General features: G+C 51.6%; 1 protein-coding gene across 2 annotated transcripts in view; it reads right to left on the bottom strand.

The window, feature by feature from the left end:
- Window positions 1–3641: 3641 nt before the first annotated feature.
- Window positions 3642–19705, bottom strand: part of MARCHF10 (membrane associated ring-CH-type finger 10) — a 108578-nt gene continuing 92514 nt past the window's right edge. Inside the window, exons 8-9 of one of the 2 annotated variants that reach the window (XM_032265937.1) lie at window positions 15770–15883; window positions 3642–4101 (exon numbers count right to left, since the gene is read on the bottom strand). In XM_032265937.1, the coding sequence (XP_032121828.1) occupies window positions 3955–4101; window positions 15770–15883 (261 nt within the window). In that variant the 3' untranslated portion in view covers window positions 3642–3954. Of the gene's footprint in view, window positions 4102–7230; window positions 7884–15769; window positions 15884–19705 lie in introns of those variants that run through there. The other variant, XM_032265935.1, reaches the window with a different exon arrangement.

Genomic DNA, 19705 nt, shown 5'->3' with positions numbered 1-19705 from the left:
GACTCAGGACACTGCCTCTGACCCACTGTTCCTCCACGACAATGATAATAACAAAATATTATTTACTGTGCACACCCTGTTCTAAGTGCTTAACATGTATTCACTCACTCAGTCTTCTCAATACGGCATAAGTAGGTGCTACTGTCCCCTCTACAGATGAGGAAACTAAGGGACAAAGGTGAAGAACTTGCCATGCCAGCTCTCCTCCCGGCACTAGAAAAAGTCCTGTGGGGTGGGCAACAGGGCTCTCTGCAGAGAGCCCCCCCCGATCTTGCAGTCAGGCTTGCGGACTAAACAACTTTGTCTCCACCTCTCATCTCTGTGGAGAGTTTTAGGGCTATTTTGAGATTTGACAGCTAAGAATGACCTCTTTCCTTCTGATCCTCCCCGGCCTCCCTTCCCAAAGCAGTGGAGGATGGACACCTGGGTCTCCCGGGCTGTGGGGTACAATGCATAGGAATAAGGTGGGCATGGTTGAGGTATTAGACACTTATACCACTGTGAGGCGTGATTTTACATTTATTTACTTATTTATTTATTTATTTATTTTTTGAGATGGATTCATCCTTTGTTGTCCAGACTAGAGTGCAGTGGCACAATCTCGGCTCACTGCAATCTCCGCCTCCCGGGTTCAAGTGATTCTCTCCTGCCTCATCCTCCTGAGGAGCTGGGATTACAGGTACTCACCACCATGCCCAGCTAATTTTTGTATTTTTAGTAGAGACAGGTTTCACCATGTTGGCCAGGCTGGTCTCAAATTCCTGAACCTCGTGATCCAAAGTGCTGGGATTACAGGTGTGAGCCACCGTGCCTGGCCTATTATTTTTTATTTTTATTTTTTTGAGACGAAGTCTTGCTCTGTCACCCAGGCCGGAACGCAGTGGCATGATCTTGGCTCACTACCTACCAGGCTTAAGCTATTCTTCTGCCTCAGCCACCCACGTAGCTGAGATTACAGGCACCCTCCACCATGCCTGGTTAATGTTTTTATTCCTATTTTTAGTAGAGACCAGGTTTGACTATGTTGGCCAGGCTGGTAGAGAACTCCTGACCTCAGGTGATCGGCCCACTTCGGCCTCCCAAAGTGCTGAGATTATAGGTGTGAACCACCACACCCAGCTTCATCACTGCCTTTTAATAAATGAGACTGTCCTCTTGGCATCTCAAGCCATGAAAAACCCCATATGGCAAGCACACCCCTGCCAGGATATGAAATTGATAGTGAGAGTAGTTACCAGCTCCGCCGTGTCTCCCCACCCTGGACCTCACGGGAAGCATTCCTGGTTGGGTAACCCTCTGAAACAGTTTTCTGTAGAGAGAGTACAGTTTTCAAAAACCTAATGATTTTCCGACGTAAACCTGCAATGGTCTTCTCAGCTGCCTCAGACACTGTCACATCCTACTGTGGAGTTGAGCCGTCAGGATGTTTACACAGCCACCTCAGATTCCATTCAGCTCTCTACAAAATTTATTTTTAAATGTGCAGTGTCCCCTCTTACACATTCCTCAATACTGGATCCTGAACAAATCTTTAGTCAACCTTAAAGTTCAGTTCAAAAGGCTCATTTTCTCTCAGAGCTTGAGGCCACGTTTGTGAGTGGAAGAACTTGAGGTTTTAGGCATTTTATTTAGACCATGGAGATATTTTCAACCCGAATGCCTCTTATCTTTGATCTTGGGTCTAGGCTACCCTTGGTCGAACCTACTACTGTTTTTTGTTCTTTTTTCGGATGGAATTTCGCTGTGTTGCTCAGGCTGGAGTGCAGTGGTACAATCTCGGCTCACTGCAACCTCCACGTCCCAGGTTCACGTGATTACCCTGCCCCAGCCTCCCAAGTAGCTGGATTTACAGGCATGTGCCACCATGGCTGGCTAATTTTTTTTTTTTTTTTTTTTTTAGTAGAGTTGGGGTTTCACCATGTTGGTCAGGCTGGTCTCCAACTCCTGACCTCAAGTGATCCACCCACGTCTGCCTCCCAAAATGCTGGGATTACAGGCATGAGCCACTGTGCCCGGCGAACCTACTGATTTTCAAGAGTTGCATCACTTTAACTGGAACATATCGGAAGAGTGGGACCAGATTTTAAGGTGATCCAAGCCTAGCCTTCCTAAAACCCTATTGATTCCTTAATTCAGCTGAGAGTACCCCTTTGCAGCAAAATCTTCTCCTCTGAGACCCCCAAGAGAGGGTGGATCAGGGAAGCAGGGGCCTCTCCTGGTCTGAGAAGTGTGAGTCTTAAAGGCAGGAGGGAGAAGTGCCTCCTTCTCTTATTTCATCTTTCTTTCTTGTCCTCCTCCCTCCATTTTTTAGAAAATTTATAGAGGTTGTATTACAATCATGCCTCAAGCTCACACACTGTAAATGTGCAGTTCAATGAGCCTTAGCAAATTTATCCAGTTGTGTAAATGTTACCATTAAGCAGCTTTATAACACCTCCATCACCCCCAAAAGTCCCCTGGACTCTATTTGGAGTCAATCCCTCCTCCTTTCCCAGCCCCCAGCAACTACTGATCTGCTTGCTGTCTCTCTAGTTTGGCCTTTTCTAGAAACTGTATAAAATGAATCACATACCAAGTAGTCTTTGGCATCTGGCTTCTTTCACTTTGCATAACGTGTCTGCATGTACCATGGTTTGTCCCCTCCATCTTTTATTATTATTTGAGACAGGGTCTTGTAGCCCTGTCTACAAGGTTGAAGTGCAGTGGCGTGATCATGGCTCACTGCAACCTTGACCTCCTAGGCTCAAGCGATCCTCCTACCTCAGCCTCCTGAGTAGCTGGGACCACAAGGACACCTCACTACACAGGGCTAATCTTTTAAGTTTTTTGTAGAGACAGGGTCTTGCTATGTTGCCCAGGCTGAACATGAGCTTCTGGACTCAAGCGGTCTGCCTCCCTTGGCCTCCCAGAGGGCTGGGATTACAGGCATGAGCCACCATACCTGGCCCTTTTGTTAAACTATTTATTTATTTATTTATTTATTTTTGAGACAGAGTCTTGCTCTGTTGCCCAGGCTGGAGTGCAGTGGTGCCATCTTGGCTCACAGCAACCTCCGCCTGCTGGGTTCAAATGATTCTCGTGCCTCAGCCTCCCCAGTAGCTGGGACTACAGGTGTCCACCACCATGCCCAGCTAATATTTTTGTATTTTTAGCAGAGACGGAGTTTCGCCATGTTGGCCAGGCTGGTCTCCTCCTGACCTCAAGTGATCCACCCTCCTCAGCCTCCCAAAGTGCTGGAATTACAGGTGTGAGCCACCGTGCCCGGCCCTTTTATTTGTTGACTTACTTTTGTCTCTCTCTTTCACACACACACATACTCAAACACACTCATGCACACACAATTTTCTCACTAACCCTCTCTGACCTTTTTTCACTACAAGTCCTGACTTGGTCTTTGGGCCCTAAGATGCAATTAAGAAAGAGTGGAGCCCACACCCAGTTCGGTCCTAAGTGGGTACCTACGGGGCAGCCACCAACCAGCCTGCCCCAGCCCATGGGGGCCCAGGATGTCTCATTCCCAGTGATGGTGAAAGGAGGGAGAAGCGGAGGTGAGGTGGGGGTTGTGAGATGTGCTTCCCTCTCCCTGGAGCTTGAGACCCTCAGCCTCTGACCAAGGAAAGTGAAATAAGCATGGGCGAAGCTGGGAGAATAGAGTCAGTTTACTGAATGAATATATGTCTCAATTCCACTCAGGGTGGAGTGGAGCCTGGCAGGCACCCTCAGCAGTGGGACCCCAGGCTGCTGGACCTGCCAGGGCTGCTGGGTCCCCTGGGGCTCCTGGGCTGAGGGGCAGCAGCAGGCCAGCCTGCCAGGAGCTCCCCAGTCTTAGGCTGCTTCACCTGTGCTGTCTGGGACTAGACTGGTCGCTGTGGCTGCCCAGAGATGCTCAAGCCAGACCCCAAAAGAGAGTGACACAAGGTGAAAATGGTAACTGTGAACACTTTGGTTTCAGTTTCAGTAAAGAGAAGGAGGGAGGGAGGCACTTGGGGACACAGAAAGAACGGCTGGCGGGAGAGGGCTCTGCCGAGCTCCGCGGTCAGCTTCCTTGCTAGACGACCCGGCTTTGAGAAACGCCACTTTCATTGTCTCCCAACTCAGAATCTGGAAGGCAAGAAGATGTCTCAGGCTGGAGAGCCGAGGCACACTGTGGGGTCTGTCACAGGGGGCACGGCACTGTTGCTCCTTCTCCCACCCCAGCCCCGAGGGCCAGCCACCCAGAGGGCCACAGTGCGTGGAACAGTGTGGGGAACAGAGACATGCAGCCTCGTGCTGGGGAATCTGCACACTGCCCATTGGGGTTTCAGCCACACCAGGGAAGCTGGGCCATAAGCTTCCCCCAAAGACAGCATTTGGTCATCTCCACGTCCCCACATAGCCTGGCACAGCCCTTATTTGCAGGCTGAATAGTTGTGGGGGCCATTGCCTCCTCTCAAGGTAAGGACTTCCGTGAACCCCCACTTCCTAATTTGGCAGGGAAGGGGGAATGAACTGACCTAGGTGTTTAAGGAGTCTTTCAGAGATCAATGGCTGAAGGCAGAGGGACAAGTGATAAGAGGGGGAAAGGGAGGGAGAGCAAGAGGCACTGGGGTGGTAGTGCAGTCCAAGTGGAGAAGGTGGAGTTAGGGGGGGTCTCCTTTATTCTTTATTCTTGGGGGAAATTCTTGTTCAAATATGTTTCTTTTCCCCTTGGCTCGAATGAATGCTCCCTGACAATTTAGAAACAGTTTCGGCCAGGTGCAGAACACACCTGTAATCCCAGGACTTTGGAAAGCCAAGGCAGGTAAATCACTTGAGTTCAGGAGTTCAAGACCAGCCTGGCCAACATGGCAAAAACCCGTCTCTACTTAAAATACAAAAAAATTAGCTGGGTGTGGTGATAGGTGCGTGTAATCCCAGCTGCTCAGGAGGCTGAGACAGGAGAATCACTTGAACTTGGGAGGCAGAGGCTGCAGTGAGCTGAGATCGTGCCACTGCACTCTAGCCTGGGCAACAGAGCAAGACTTTGTCTCAAAGAAAGGGAAAGGAAAAAAGTTTCTACCTATTGAGGAAGAAATTGTGCAGGGAGTAGGAGCAAGTGACATCCCTCAATCCAACCCGGACCCTGAGCTGCCCCATTCCCTCACCCATCCTGTGCTTTCTCCAAAGGTCAGTAGCCTTGACTGGGTGTTTGGGGAGGCACTCTGGTCCAGCCTTTGGCCAAGGGCGCTCACTCCCTTCCCTGTTCCTGTCCCTGTCCTCATCTGTTTGCGTATCTGCAGAAGGTACTCCCCCCACCCCATGCCCCACCTTGTCTTGGTGACACTGAGAAGTTATTTGTGCCAATGGGAAGCAGCTGTCTGGGTGCTGGCTCTGGGCACACACACCTGGGACTCTCCCCAGCTGCCTTAACCTTGGTTCCACTTGTGGCATTGTGTGAGGCTTTGGTTTTCACGTGCAGGGGAGGGGGTTCTGGTCAGCAGGCTGGCATGGGCACCACAGCCACAAAGAAGCTGGCACCTCTCTGTGCCACCTGTGTGCCCTGATGTGTTGCCCTTTTTCCTCCTGTGTACCTGAACCAAGCTAGGGTAGCAGGTCACAGCGGTGACTCAGCTCTGGCAACCCATATTAACAAAGTGCTGCCAACCAGGTAAGTCATGCCAGGATGCCAGGGGACCAAAGGAGTGTGGCCCACTGGGGAGGCTGGATGTCCGTGGCTCTCTGGCTCTTGACTTGAGAATGGCTCTGGCGGGAGGCCAGGCCAGGACTGCGACTGGCCAGCACCCCAGGATGATCCCTCTTTGCTGGGTTCTGCTTGGCCTCAGCTGCGCCTACCGGTGTGTGCAGAACTGGGGGCAGGTGGAGAGGGCCTGGGCTTTCAGGGGAGAACTGGCTGTCCCCACCTTGGGGCTGAGAGCGGCGGGGGAGGGGTGGTGATGGCGTGGATCCTCTAGCAGGTCCCAGCCCCCCGAGGAAGGATGGCAAATGAGTGGGGGTCCCTCCCTCCGTGGGACCATTTGTCTCGGAGCAGTACGGGAGGGCGACAGGTTCCCTGGCTCCCGTCGGTGAAGACTCTTTTTGGAGCACTATCCCAGGGATGCTCTTCTGCCATCCGGAAACATCGGTCTCCCCTGGAGCCTGGGCTCAGAGGCCAGGGTGTCCCAAGCCCAGGCTCCAGGGTGTGCTGGGAAAGGCTCGGTCCTGCTCGGCGCGGCCCGCCTTGGGCACTAGGGGTCGCCCCTGCCCAGCGGAAGCCACGCGGGCGCGCCCGGCCGCCGCAGGTTTCCCCGAGCGGGAAGAGCGAGGCGCCTCCGGGGCGGGGCTGGGGAGGGGGTTCCTGGGCGCGGCGCCGGGACCCTGCCCGGTCCTCTCGGCCGCGGCTGGACGGAGCAAGTGGCCACAGCGCCCGGGCCGGGCTCCCTGTCGCGCCCTTTCCGGAGCGGGAGGCCCTCGCCGAGGCCGAGCCTGGGACGCGCTGGGCGGGCGGCGGCGCGGAGCCGCGGGACCGAGGCACAGGGCGTTTTCCCCGGAGGTGCGGCGTGCGCCCGCGACACAAAGGTCTTTTAAAGACCTAGCCGCGCCCTTCCCGGCTGCGGAGGCGGGAGCAGCAGCTGCGCCCGCCCGAGGGACGAGGCCGGGGTCGGGGGCGGCCGAGCGACGGGGCGCTGGCCTCGCCGGGATCTCCGCGGTTGCGCCCGGGCAGCGACCCCAGAGCTCCTTTTGTGAGCGGAAGGCGGGGCCCTCCCCGGGCTCTGAAAATGGTCAGTTCGGCTTCGCAGGGCTGCGTGCCCAGAATAATCAATTGGTTTCTCTGGGGTAGTAATCCGGGCCCCACCCCGTGCAGCTTTGAGCGGGTTCGCGCCTTCTAGGCGGGACCCCTGGGGGTTCCCAAAAGCACCCCCGCGGCCAGCTGTGTCAGGACCGCCGGGGTCCGTGTGAACACGATTCCAGGGCCCCACCCCATCGCCTGAAGCAGAATCTCTGGGCGGGGTCCAGGAATCCGAGTTTTTGGTGAGTTTCCGGGTGATTCTGATGGTAAATCCCAGGTGGGAGCCACCGTTCTAACGCCTTTTGGGACAGGCAGTTGAGAAATTTTCCCCAGATGAATCTTTGGGGACCCAGCTGTCACACCCCCCTCGATTCACTGCAGTGTCGATTATCCCTGCTGATGAAGTTCTTCCCGAGTCTGACTTCGAGCCCGCCTGCTTTAGTTAAGCACGTTTTTCTCCAGTCGGGTTTTTTTTTTTTTTTTTTATGGAAAAAGGAACAGGGAGAAGACGTTTCTCGAACCTGTTTGCAGAAAGCCGTCTCGCCTGCTTTGAGGGTCCTTTCTCGGGAGACCTGTTTGCTTTGTTCAACCTCTGAATTCAGCAGACCCACCTGATTGGCTGAATGGAGAGGAAATCCACCAAGGCCACTAGTGTGAGTGAATGTGGTCCCTCCAGGTAAGGGCCAGACAGCGCCTGCCAGGACTTGGGAAGGGTTTTCTTAAAGGAATCCTGGCAGTAAAAAAAAAAAAAAAAGAAAAAAAACCAACCCCCAGACTCTCCAAGGGCTGGACGCTGGAGAATCCCAGCAAGGAAAAGGAATATATCTTATCTCATGCCGGAAGATAACCTCTTCCCTTTGTTGGCGCTTTTCCTTGCTTTCAGGATGAATTAAAATTCTTATCTGCTCGGCATCCAGTGAACTTGGCCTCGCCTTCCTGATTGTTTGCTGTGGCTGACTTTCCCAAGCTTTGTGGGGTTGTTTTTGCCTCTGGGTGGTGGTCATTCCTTCCCAGGCATTAGGTTCAACACAGTCACAGAAAAAGAGAAATTTAGCAAACACCCCCAAAATGGCAGGACCGACCCCCAAAACCTACTTTCATTTTCTTCCATTCTGGGTTGTGGGTAATTTCTTGACAACTATGAGAAAGAAGACAGCGAGAAATGAATTGTTTTTCCAATGCAATTGTGAACAGATGTATAACCTCCTAGCTGCAGGGACGTTCTAGGAATCCCTTACGCCACCTTAAAGGGCCGGGGAAATGGGCGGAGGTGCTGAGGGCTGGATGGGTGCTCAGCGTTGACTGGGCTCAGCCTCATCCTAACGAGAGCTGCAGCCATAACCTGGGTCACCTTTGCTGTCTCGGGCTTCTAAATTTGGCAGTGAGAACAGGCTTGCTTCCTTTGAGCAATTGATCTGAATAGCAGAATCTCATTCTGATGGTCCGAATCACATTTACAGGCTGTGGGGGTGAAGGCCTTGCTAATTGGCCACTTGCCTCACCACTGGCTTTGAAACAATCGCTTGCATTCTCTGCCCGGCAGGAAGCAGCAGACCCATCAAGGCCCTGGGCTCGCTCTTTGTTCTGACTTCATGGCATTTTATGCCACAATAAGAAACACTGTGTACTCCATGGGAGCCCATTGTGCCAGGCTGCAAGGATGTGGGCTCCGGTGCGGAGGGCCTGGTCCTCTTCCCCAGGAAGAAGAGGGGCTTTGTGACAGGCTGGGGGGACAAAACAAGGGGTGCTGGACACTGTTACTGGGGCAACTGCCTGGCCAGTGTGGAGGCAGCTTTAGTCGCTGGGTCCTCTTCTGTGCCCAAGGAGGGGGGGGCAGGAGAAGGATGGAATTTCGTCTAGAGTAGCAGGTCCTGGTTAGCTGGTTAATTATGCATCAGAGGCCGGGCGCGGTGGCTCAAGCCTGTAATCCCAGCACTTTGGGAGGCTGAGGCGGGTGGATCACGAGGTCAAGAGATCGAGACCATCCTGGTCAACATGGTGAAACCCCGTCTCTACTAAAAATACAAAAAAAAAATTAGCTGGGCATGGTGGCGCGTGCCTGTAATCCCAGCTACTCAGGAGGCTGAGGCAGGAGAATTGCCTGAACCCAGGAGGCGGAGGTTGCGGTGAGCCGAGATCGCGCCATTGCACTCCAGCCTGGGTAACAAGAGCGAAACTCCGTCTCAAAAAAAAAAAAAAAAAAGAAAAAAAAAATTATGCATCAGGACTGGGCTAGCCACTGCCTCCGTTTCTCTGGGCTACCGAGACAACCTCCACCTGCCTCTAGATTCCATGCCAGCTGATCGTGTCTATCTCACCAACTCTTGTTCCACCAGGAAACGGCATCTTGGTGAGTGGGAAGTTTTTCTAACTGGACCAAACCTGGGCTTCCCATGTTTTGGGTTTATCTGCTTTGCTCCTTGGAGGAAAGAGCTTTTGGTTTTGTAGAAATGTTGTAGATGGGGGCTGGGGTAGCCACAGTCCATGCAGCCCTACCCATGAATGAAGCAGGGGGATTGGAGAATGGCTTCTAGACCCTACCTGCCTCTCCGGCCAGCCCCTGGGCTCCCCTCCCCTGCATCTAGCCTGAAGTTTTTCACCATTAACGGCACACCTGGGACAGAAGACAGAGGCGGGCCCTCACTTCAGGAGATTGCTGTAATAATCAGAGACAAGACCTGGGCTGGGAAGGAAGCCCAGGACACAGGGGATGGGGGACGGGCCCTGACAAATGGAGTGTTGTGCGTGGGTGCTGAAAGGGAAGGAGGAAAGGAAAGGCAAGGCCATTTAGCTTCACCTCGAAGGTGGGGTCACGTGAGGCTGGTGGGTCCTGTCTTCTCTGGAGATGTTCCCAACAAGCATCTGAAGGGAGGAAAAGCCAGCTTCCTGCTGGCCACTTGCAGAGGCGAACATTCAGTGCTTCCACCAGCCTGTCCCTCACCCGGGGCCCACCCCTGTCCTTCCCATGTCTAATGCTCCCCACGCAGGCCCCTTTTTTTACCCCACGCCATTGCAGCAGCCTCCTGGCTGGTTTCTTTCCCGTCTAACCCACCCTCCACATGGCTGCCCAAATTTTCCCCAAAAATCTTGGCCAAGTTCTCCCCCAAAAAGGCCACATCTCCCGGCCTGCCAATCCCAGGCTGGAAACTGTCCCATGGTCTCCAGAGCTGCTCACAAACCCTTCCTGCCCCACTCCCTGCCTGACCTCAGGCTCATCCTCCGTCCTCCCTGGCCACACAGCTCCTTGACTTTCCCCAGACATGCAAGTCTTGCCATGTTTCTGTGCATTTCCATCTCCCTCTGCATGGAATTCTCTCTTCTGCCACACCTACCCTTGCCCATCTGCCAGACCCTCCAGGATTCAGGGTAAATGTCATCCCCACGGTGGATCCAGTGATGAGAGCAGTAATGGAAGCAGCTTTGCCACCCGGCTCCCAAAGAAGTGGGAACACTGACTGCAAAGGGCACAATCTGATTAGATTAAAAGCGAGGCCTCAGAAGCATTGGCGCGTGTCCCTGGAGAGCCTGGCTGGAGGTCTGTCCTAGAGGAGGTGTGGAAGGGGGGGCAAAAATGGTGGCTCCCCATTTCCCCTGACTGTGTTCTGTGTTCCCCACATTGGACTCAACCTTCCATTACAACACAGACACGTTTGTGGACACTCTTGGTTACATGTGTTCTGCCCTTAGACTCTGTGTCTCTTCTAGGAAAGGAGTGTCTTAATCATCTTTGTATTCCCAGAGGCTAGCACTTAGTAGGCTTGCAGAAAATCTTTGAATAGAGGCTGAGGTGGGAGGATTTCTTGGGACCAGGAATTCAAGTCCAGCCTGGTTAAACTGGCAAGACCCCATCTCTAAAAAAATAAAAATAAAAAATTAGCCAGGCATAGTGGTGCACGCATCCCAACTACTCAGGAGGCTGAGGTGGGAGGATCACTTGAGCTGAGGCATTTGAGGCTGCAGTGAACTGTGACCCCGCCAGTGAACTCCCGCCTGGGCAACAGAGCAACACCCTGTCTCAAAAGAAGAAAGAAAATCGTTGAGTAAATAAATATATGTTGAACTTGGAAGTATTCCTTTACCTAGAGTATTCTTCTCTCTGCAAATTTTGTACTATCACTTTCTCCAAAACATAACTCAGGACTTGCCTCGTAGAAAAACTAGGTTCTGATTCAGCAGTTGACTATGCATCAGAAACTTACTGAGCAACTATTAGGTACTAGGCATTTTCTTTCTTTTTTTTTTTTTTTTTTGAGACGGAGTTTCGCTCTTGTTACCCAGGCTGGAGTGCAATGGCGCGATCTCGGCTCACCGCAACCTCCGCCTCCCGGGTTCAGGCAATTCTCCTGCCTCAGCCTCCTGAGTAGCTGGGATTACAGGCACACGCCACCATGCCCAGCTAATGTTTTGTATTTTTAGTAGAGACAGGGTTTCACCGTGTTGACCAGGATGGTCTCGATCTCTTGACCTCGTGATCCACCCGCCTCAGCCTCCCAAAGTGCTGGGATTACAGGCGTAAGCCACCGCGCCCGGCCTGGTACTAGGCATTTTCTAGGTACTGGAGGCCTGTGAGATACAAAAGGTTAAAGGTCCCATGCCCAGTTGTTGATGAGTGCCCCCAACCCATGCAGGCCACTTCCTTAACTGGCAATCATTTGGCACATCTGTAATCAGTGCTCCTGGCATCCATAGTGCCAGGGATGTGGTCAGCAGTCCTATGTGACTCACTGTGTGCCCAGCACCATGACAGACAGGCATGGCCTGGCTTTGCATTCAAATAGCTCACAACTTCATTTAGGAAACGAATTTTTTTTTTCTTTTTTTTCTTTTCTTTTTTTTTTTTTTTTTTGAGACAGTCTCGCTCTGTCACTAGGCTAGAGTGCAGTGGTGAGATCTTGGCTCACTGCAACCTCTGCCTCCTGGGTTCAAGTGATTCTCCTGCCTCAGCCTCCTGAGTAAGCTGGGACTACAGGTGCATGCCACCACACCTGGCTAGTTTTTTGTATTTTAGTAGAGATGGGGTTTCACCATGTTGGCCAGGCTGGTCTCAATCTCCTGACTTCGTGATCCTCCTGCCTCTGCCTCCCAAAGGGCTGGGATTACCAGTGTGAGCCACTGCGCCTGGCCTGACCAATTGTTGCTTTATGGAATTGCAGGAAGCCCCAGCTAGGGAAGAGCTTATGTTGTCAATTTCACAGCATCTAAGAATTCACTGGGTCCACTAGTTCTCTTGCATAGGTGCTACTTTCCAGTTATTTCCTGGTTTTATAAATGCGTGTCTCCTCTTTCAGCACCTTCACAAGCTCCTTAAGGAAAGGGATGTCATGGTGTCATGCCTAGTAGCTTCTTTCCCTGATCCTCATCTCAGCACCTGGTATAGGGCAGTGCATGAACGGATGAAAATGATCACCATTAACAGGCATTTGTCAGCTGGGCGCGGGGGCTCACAACTGTAATCCTAGCACTTTGCGAAGTCAAGGTGGGCAGATCACCTGAGGTCAAGAGTTTGAGACTAACCTGGCCAACATGGCAAAACCCCGTCTCTACTAAAAATACGTATATTAGCCAGGTGTGGTGGTGCACACCCTTAGTCCCAGCTACTAAGGAGGCTGAGGCAGGAGAATCGCTTGAACCCAGGAGGTGGAGGTTGTAGTGAGCTGAGATTGTGCCACTGTACTACAGCCTGGGTGACAGAGCAAGACTCTGTCTCAAAACCCAAAAAGCAACAAAAAAAGAAAAACAAAACAAAACGAAAACCAGGCATCTGTCACTAGGTCTCTTAATGAGACAGCCAAGAAACATAATGTGAGTGAGTCCTCTGGTTCTTGTAGATAAAGGAGAGGAAAGGAGGGCTTCTCTTCCAACTTAGCGCCTCTCTCTTGCTAAATGTTACCTGCCAGATCTGAGTGTTTTCTACAAGGAATTACTGAAATGCAAATCCAGAGGTGTGAATTTAAGAAGAGCCAGTTGGTTTCCTACTTTCATTTGGGTACTTTTTTTTTTTTTAACTTGAAACAGGGTTTTGCTCTGTTACCCAGGCTGGAGTGCAGTGGCACAATCACAGCTCAGTGCAGTGTCAACCTCCCCAGGCTCAAGTGATCCTCCCACCTCAGCCTCCAAAGTAGCTGGGACTACATTCATGTGCCACCATGCCCGGCTAATTTTTTTTTTTGTGTGTGATGGAGTTTTGCTCTTGTCACCCAGGCTGGAGTACAATGGCGTGAGCTTCATTCACTGCAACCTCCACCTCCCAGGTTCAAGTGATTCTCCTGCTTTGGCCTCCCCAGTAGCTGGGATGACAGGCACCCACCACCTCACCTACCTAACAATGGTGCGATCTCGGCTCACCGCAACCTCCGCCTCCTGGGTTCAGGCAATTCTCCTGCCTCAGCCTCCTGAGTAGCTGGGATTACAGGCACGCACCACCATGCCCAGCTAATTTTTTTTTGTATTTTTAGTAGAGATGGGGTTTCACCATGTTGACCAGGATGGTCTCGATCTCTTGACCTTGTGATCCACCCGCCTCGGCCTCCCAAAGTGCTGGGATTATAGGCTTGAGCCACCGCGCCCGGCCATTTTTGTATTTTTAATAGAGTCGTTGCCCAGGCTGGTCTTGAACTCATGGGCTCAAGCACTCTGCCTGCCTTGGCCTCCCAGAGTAATGGGATTACAGGCATGAGCCACCACACCTGGCCTGGCCTGGGTGCCTTTTAACTGGTTATCTATCTGTACTGTTATTGCTCGGTAGTCTAAGTGGGTGAGATCAATTTCAGAATTTCTCCAGTTAAATGTGTGCTTGTGGTGAGAGCAGAGTGTCCCTGGTCCCTCCTGCTGCTTTTTGCTCTGGTTCCCAGCTTGTGTCTGGTGCAACTTCTTCTTTGTCCAGGACAGATTTACTGGAAGTTTCTTTAGAGTCAGTGCTTTAGGGCTGTGGTCTTCATCCGGGGGCTGTACTGTTTGTCGCCTTCTCATGCTTGCTTTGCAGGCCTGGTGGCTAATGTTGCTTGCATCGGCTTGCTGCTATTGGGGCCATCTGTAACCTATGTCAACTCCGGATGTTTTGAAGTTCAATGTGCAATAAAAAGTTCATTAAAATATGTGGAATCATGAAAATAAGGTTACAGAAATGTTAACAAAGGATAATTTCCTGCTTCTTGTACTTTTCCTTTTTTAAAAATGTATTTCTCTGAGAAATTTATGTCACCATTAAAACCATGGAAGAGTTTAGGAAGGACACGCCTGGGTCAAGGAGGGTGATTCTTGAGGAGGTATCTTGGCAGAGCCCCAGCCAGTTTTCTTAATTGAGAGCTCAGGGTTTAAAGGGAGAATTTAAGCCAAAAATCTAGGTTTCTTATAACTAACGGTTTGAATCCAGTATTTTTTTTTTTTTTTTTTTTTTTTTTTTTGAGACAGTCTCACTCTGTCCCCCAGGCTGGAGTGCAGTGACACAATCTCAGCTCACTGCAACCTCTGTCTTCTGGGTTCAAGTGATTCCCTGCCTCAACCTCCCAAGTAGCTGGGATTACAGGCATGCGCCACCATAACCAGCTAATTTTTTTGTATGTTTAATATAGACAGGGTTTCACCATGTTGGCCAGGCTGGTCTCAAACTCCTGACCTCAAGTCATCTGCCTAGCTCGACCTCCGAAATTGCTGGGATTACAGGCGTGAGCCACCGTGCCTGGTCCTAGCATTTTAAACAGGATGACTGTCAATGGATGGAAGCAGCCCATGATTGTGCAGGGTCTACAGCCAGGTAAGGAATTACATGTGTAATGACATATGGCAGATGTCTCTTGTCCATGTGAAGTGGCTGGGGAGGAAGAGAGGAGAGAAGAAAGTAAAGAGAAGGAAAGGTCATAGGGTGCCTCGTGGAACCATCAGTGGCTTGTCCACTGCCACACTGGCTCACTTTCCAGTCATGACCTTCTGGCATGAGCAGGGGTCAAGAGCCAAGCCTCAAGGGTATCCTAGGATCCGAAACCCTGCCAGTAGACCAGCCCCTGGCATGAGCTTAGGGTAAGGGCAGTAACCCGTCCTCACAGTACCCCTGCCTGGCCAGCCACAGAGAGGCATTTGACAAAGAGGAAAGTCCCTTGGAGCTCAAGGTGCTGATTTGACAATGACCAAGTGTACTAGGACACTGCAGAGGTTGGCCCATCCAACTCCCTCATTTGAGTTGACTTTGTTAAGGCCAGGTTCCAGTTTGTAGGAGAGCTAGGCTTCTCCCCGCATACCATGTGGCCTCCTTGAGGGCTCCAGTTCTGTTGAAGGATGTGGGGACTCCATCCCCAAGCCATGGATGGTCACTCCTGGTAAATACATCCTCTTCTCTAATGACAAATGGTGTCACCATCAGCATCTTTACTGCTTGGCAGCCTGTCTCCTCCACCAGTACATGTGCTGGCATAACATGTCCTGGGATCCCAGGCAAAACACGGAGAGGAGCTCCTCTTATGGTTTGATTGATTTTTAAGCAGGCCTCTTGTGGGGAAGGTTCCATTTTTTCTTTTTTTTTTTTTTTTAAGTTTTGGTTTTAGTAAGGATGGGGTCTCGCTGTGTGGCCCAGGCTGGTCTCAAATTCCTGGCCTCAAGCTATCCTCCTGCCTCAGCCTCCCAAAGTGCTGGGATTACAGGCATGAACCACCATATCCAGCCAGGTCCCTCTTTTTTGCAGGTCCTCCATGTTTGGGCATTGGGGGTGCCCACACATTATACACAACCAGCCCCTGCATCCTTGCTGTCCCCTATTTTTTGGGGGGGCAGATATCCCTAGAGACTCACTCACTTTTATGACCATTTAATTACTACTCATGTTTAATAATAAACAATTACGTGATCATCACTGACTTTCAGCTAGTGGGTCACTATGTATATACTTAGCAGCTGCTAAATCTTAGTCCTAGCAATGACGGTCCCGTATCCTCCCAAGTGACCGCGAGGACCTCAACAGCTTGGACATCTAATAAACAGCACTGCGGGGTTTTCAGGCCACCACCAGCCAGCTCTGGTCACTTTCAGACTTACCCTCTCTCTTTCAACCTGGCTGTGGCTGAGCCTCATGAGTTCTGCAAACCTCTGCTCATAGAAGTGAAGCAGCAGCACCAGGTACAAGCCTGTATTCACCAGCTCGTTTTGTGCCTACAAATGGAAAAGCAAGCTCTTCAGTTCATCTGTAAAATAGTCAAGATCTAAATTGTGGGGTGCAGGGTAACAAGGCTAAGAGGTGACAAGAACTGGGACAAGAGCCCAAGCTCCAAGGCAAGGGCTGTTCTTGGGGACTGGAAGACAGAGCAGGGTAGAGGCCAGGGCAGCCACTCCCTGGGGATTTTTTACTATCTAGTGTGGGTGCTCTGACAATGTTCCATTTTTCAGGCTCAATCCCGTTCCACATTTATTGAGCAGTTGTATACGCAAAGCCTTGAGCTGGATGTTGTGTGGAACACAGGGCAAAAAGCCTCAGCACTCCCTGCTGGGACTGCATCACCTGGTGTGGGGGAGAGAACTTCATCCGTAAACAGCTCCAATACAAGCTGGATGTGTCAAGTGCTACAACAGAGATGCACCGGGCCGTGTCTGTAACGTCCTCAGCAGTCACAGATGTCCCCTCATTTGCCCCCATCATGCCATCGTTCCCCAGCCCCTAAGCATTTGTCTTGATCTTGCGTACCACTTTTTGTACTTGTTAACGTTTCTGGTCTTTTCTTGAGGAATGGGCTGTGTTTTTTCTCGCTGGTGCTCAGAGCAGGTGCTACACAGGGAGGATGTGATGGTCTGGCTGGCCTCGGTGCTTCTCTGTCCTCAGCACCATGGGTTTTGCTGCAGAGAGTGGCTATGCTCACTCTAGACCCTTCATAGACCTTCCATACATCAGTGGTGTTGGGAACGTCTACTCCTTTCCCTCTACAGGGGAAGAAGTGGAAGGCCCTGTAAGTCCCCATCTTTCCCCTGAGTGGGGGTCTTGGGATGGGCCAGGCGGTGCTCGCAAAGCCACCCAGCCCCCAGGGACTAGGGTCCCCAGCAGAGGGCATGGACCTTCCATCACCCTTGGGAAAGGTTGCAACTGTGACTCTGTTGGCCCGGGATAACGGAGCGTGGGCATGAATGACACAGCATTCGGTGTCTCATCTGCCTTCCTCCTGCAGCAGTGCGGGCGTCACATCTCCCCATTCTCATTAGATCCCGGGCAGCTCAGGAGGTTGGCACAGAACTCGCCTCTCCCAGGACCAAGCAGCTGCCAGAAAAGGCGCAGAAGTTGAGCAAGGATGGATATGCACTTCCTTCTGAATCGGGCCAACTCTGGAGCTCGGTGACAGCTAGCCCTGAGGTCACTGCTGCAGGCCTCCCCACCATTCTACAGACCCATCTTCGAAGGCCCCAGTCCTCTGTCCTTAGTGGTTAGCCTCCTATTTTTAGCCTTTGGTCATGTTTTCTGTGCTCTGCTGACCTTGGCCTAGAGCAAGCAGAGAACAAGTTGCTTGTTTTCACTTTTTCTGCAGAGTCTCGCTGTCACCCAGGCTGGAGTGCAGTGGTGTGATCTCAGCTCACCACAACCTCCGCCTCCCAGGTTCAAGCAATTCTCCTGCCTCAGCCTCCTGAGTAGCTGAGATGACAGTCACCCAGCTAATTTTCTAATTTTTGTATTTTTAGTAGAGACAGGGTTTCACCATGTTGGCCAGGATGGTCTCGATCTTTTGACCTTGTGATCCACCCGCCTCAGCCCCTCAAAGTGTTGGGATTACAGGTGTGAGCCACCATGCATGGCCATTTTATTTTATTTTTGAGACGGAGTCTTGCTCTGTTGCCCAGGCTGTACTGCAGTGGTGTGATCTCGGCTCACTGCAACCTCCGCCTCCCAGTTTCAAGCAATTCTCCAGGCTCAGCTTCCTGAGTAGCTGGAATTACAGGTGTGCCCCACCACACCTGGCTAATTTTTATATTTTTAGTAGAGACGGGCTTCACCATGCTGGCCAGGCTGGTCTCAAAATCCTGACCTCAGGTGATCCACCTGCTTTGGCCTCCCAAAGTGCTGGGATGACAGACATGAGCCACTCTGCCTGGCCACTTTTTCTGTTTTAATTGCCTCCTCTTGCCCTCCCCGTGAGTCTGTGCCTGCCTCCGACTGTCTTGCCAGCCACCTCTTCTGAGAAGTCTTCCTCGCCTGGCTTTTAGCTCCTTCCCACCAACCAAGCCCTGACCTTTGCTTGTCTTCCTCGGACCCGGCTTCCTCCTGCAGAAGCTGCCCGTGGTTTTCTCACCAGTGCTCTTTGCCAGCCAGCCTTTGTGCTCGAGACACTCGGATGCATAATGGCAAATCAATCAGCTAGAAAATGGCTTGCAACTATCAGGTTTGTCAAAGCATTCAGGGAAATCATTTACTTTTTATGACTCAATAAGGCCCAGAGGCATGCAGATGGGAAAATATCCACTAATGTTTTCTGCAGATAATTTGAAAAGTCACTTCTAGCAGATTGTGTCTCTTCTCTGGTCCGTGGGAGGGAACCTGTCACAGGGCACCATCAATCTCGCCGGCTCAACAAAGGGGCTCAGCCCACCAATCAGAGCAGGCATGTGATAGTCAACTCCGAGTCAGCCTTTCTGCTCCCAAGCCACAAGTGGGAGGGATGTGTTAACTGAGTTCCACCTCGCTTGTCCGGAGAGGGCCAAATGAAGGAGGTTTTGGAGCAGTGCTTACTGGAGCCAGGGCCGATGCACCCCTCTATCCCCATCACATCGCACTTTGACTCCCACGTGGAGTTCCCTTTGTGCACCAGACTGAAGGGCATGGGGGTGGCATGAATAGGAGGGGACGGGGACATTAAAGCGGAGAAGGCATGTGAATCTGTGCACAAGCACTCCGGAGACCGCGGCCCACCCGCCAGTTGTTTTCTTCATTTTGCTAATATTCATTTAGGCCAAGAGACTTGCTACTGATGGAAATTCTCAATATGATCCACTTGAAGAAGATGACAGCCTGGCACTGAACATTCTATCAAGTCTTCAAATATGTTCAAGAGATGCTCCCAGGTATAAGGGTGATTTGGTGACTGCGTGTGTCTGAGGACATCTGTCCTTAGATGGAGCCAGGGCAGGCCTGGGCTTCAGAGCAGTGACAGCCTGAGGCTCACGGAGATGCTCCTGTGCAGTAGTGCAAGGATGGGAGGGGTGTGTTCCAATGCCCTGTGAGCTGGGGCCATGGAGGGCGCCTTACCTGGAAAGTGCGCCGGCTAAGGTGGGCAGTGTAGGGCCACCGGACACTGACTCTAGGCAGAGTTTTAATTGTGCAGGGACAAAGTGACTCAGTTTGTCATGGAGGAGAAGTAACCTCTGTTCTGCCTGTTTCTCCAAAGCGTGATAGTCAAATAAGCTAATATATGGGAGGTCACAAAACAGACACATCCTACAAGAGGCAAGATGTAAAGATAGGGTTCCAGGTAGACTGTGTGGGCGTAAGATCTGTGAGGGCAAGGCCTGCATCTATTTGTTCCTGAGTCCCAGTGCCTGGCCCAGTGCCTGGTATACTGTGTGTGCTCTATAAATCCATGCACAGATGAAGCAATGAGAAAAAAATGCATAATTGTGGTGGATCAGACAGTGACCCATTCAGCCACAACTTTTGAATCTAGTGGCTCCAGCTTTAACATGCATCAGAAATACTGAGCAGGCCTTTTCAAACACAGTTGCTGGGCAGTGTTCCTCCTATTCTCCCCTTCCCTCCTCTCCCCTCCCCTTCACTGTCCCCTTCTCCCCTTCCCTCTCCTGCCCTCCCTTCTCCTCTCCTCCTCTCCTTTGAGAGTCTCACTTTGTTGCCCAGGCTGGAGTGCAATGTGTGATCTCAGCTCACTGCAACCTCCACCTCCCAGGTTTAAGCGATTCTCCTGCCTCAGCCTCCCAGGTAGCTGGGATTACAGGCATGTGCCACCACTCCCAGCTAATTTTTGTATTTTTAGTAGAGACAGGGTT

The sequence above is a fragment of the Sapajus apella genome, unplaced genomic scaffold (genome assembly GCF_009761245.1).
Source record: "Sapajus apella isolate SASKATOON/1434 unplaced genomic scaffold, GSC_monkey_1.0 scaffold153, whole genome shotgun sequence".
Classification (NCBI taxonomy): Eukaryota; Metazoa; Chordata; class Mammalia; order Primates; family Cebidae; genus Sapajus; species Sapajus apella.
Note: the sequence above shows the minus strand (reverse complement) of the source record. Positions and strands in the feature narration are given on the sequence as shown.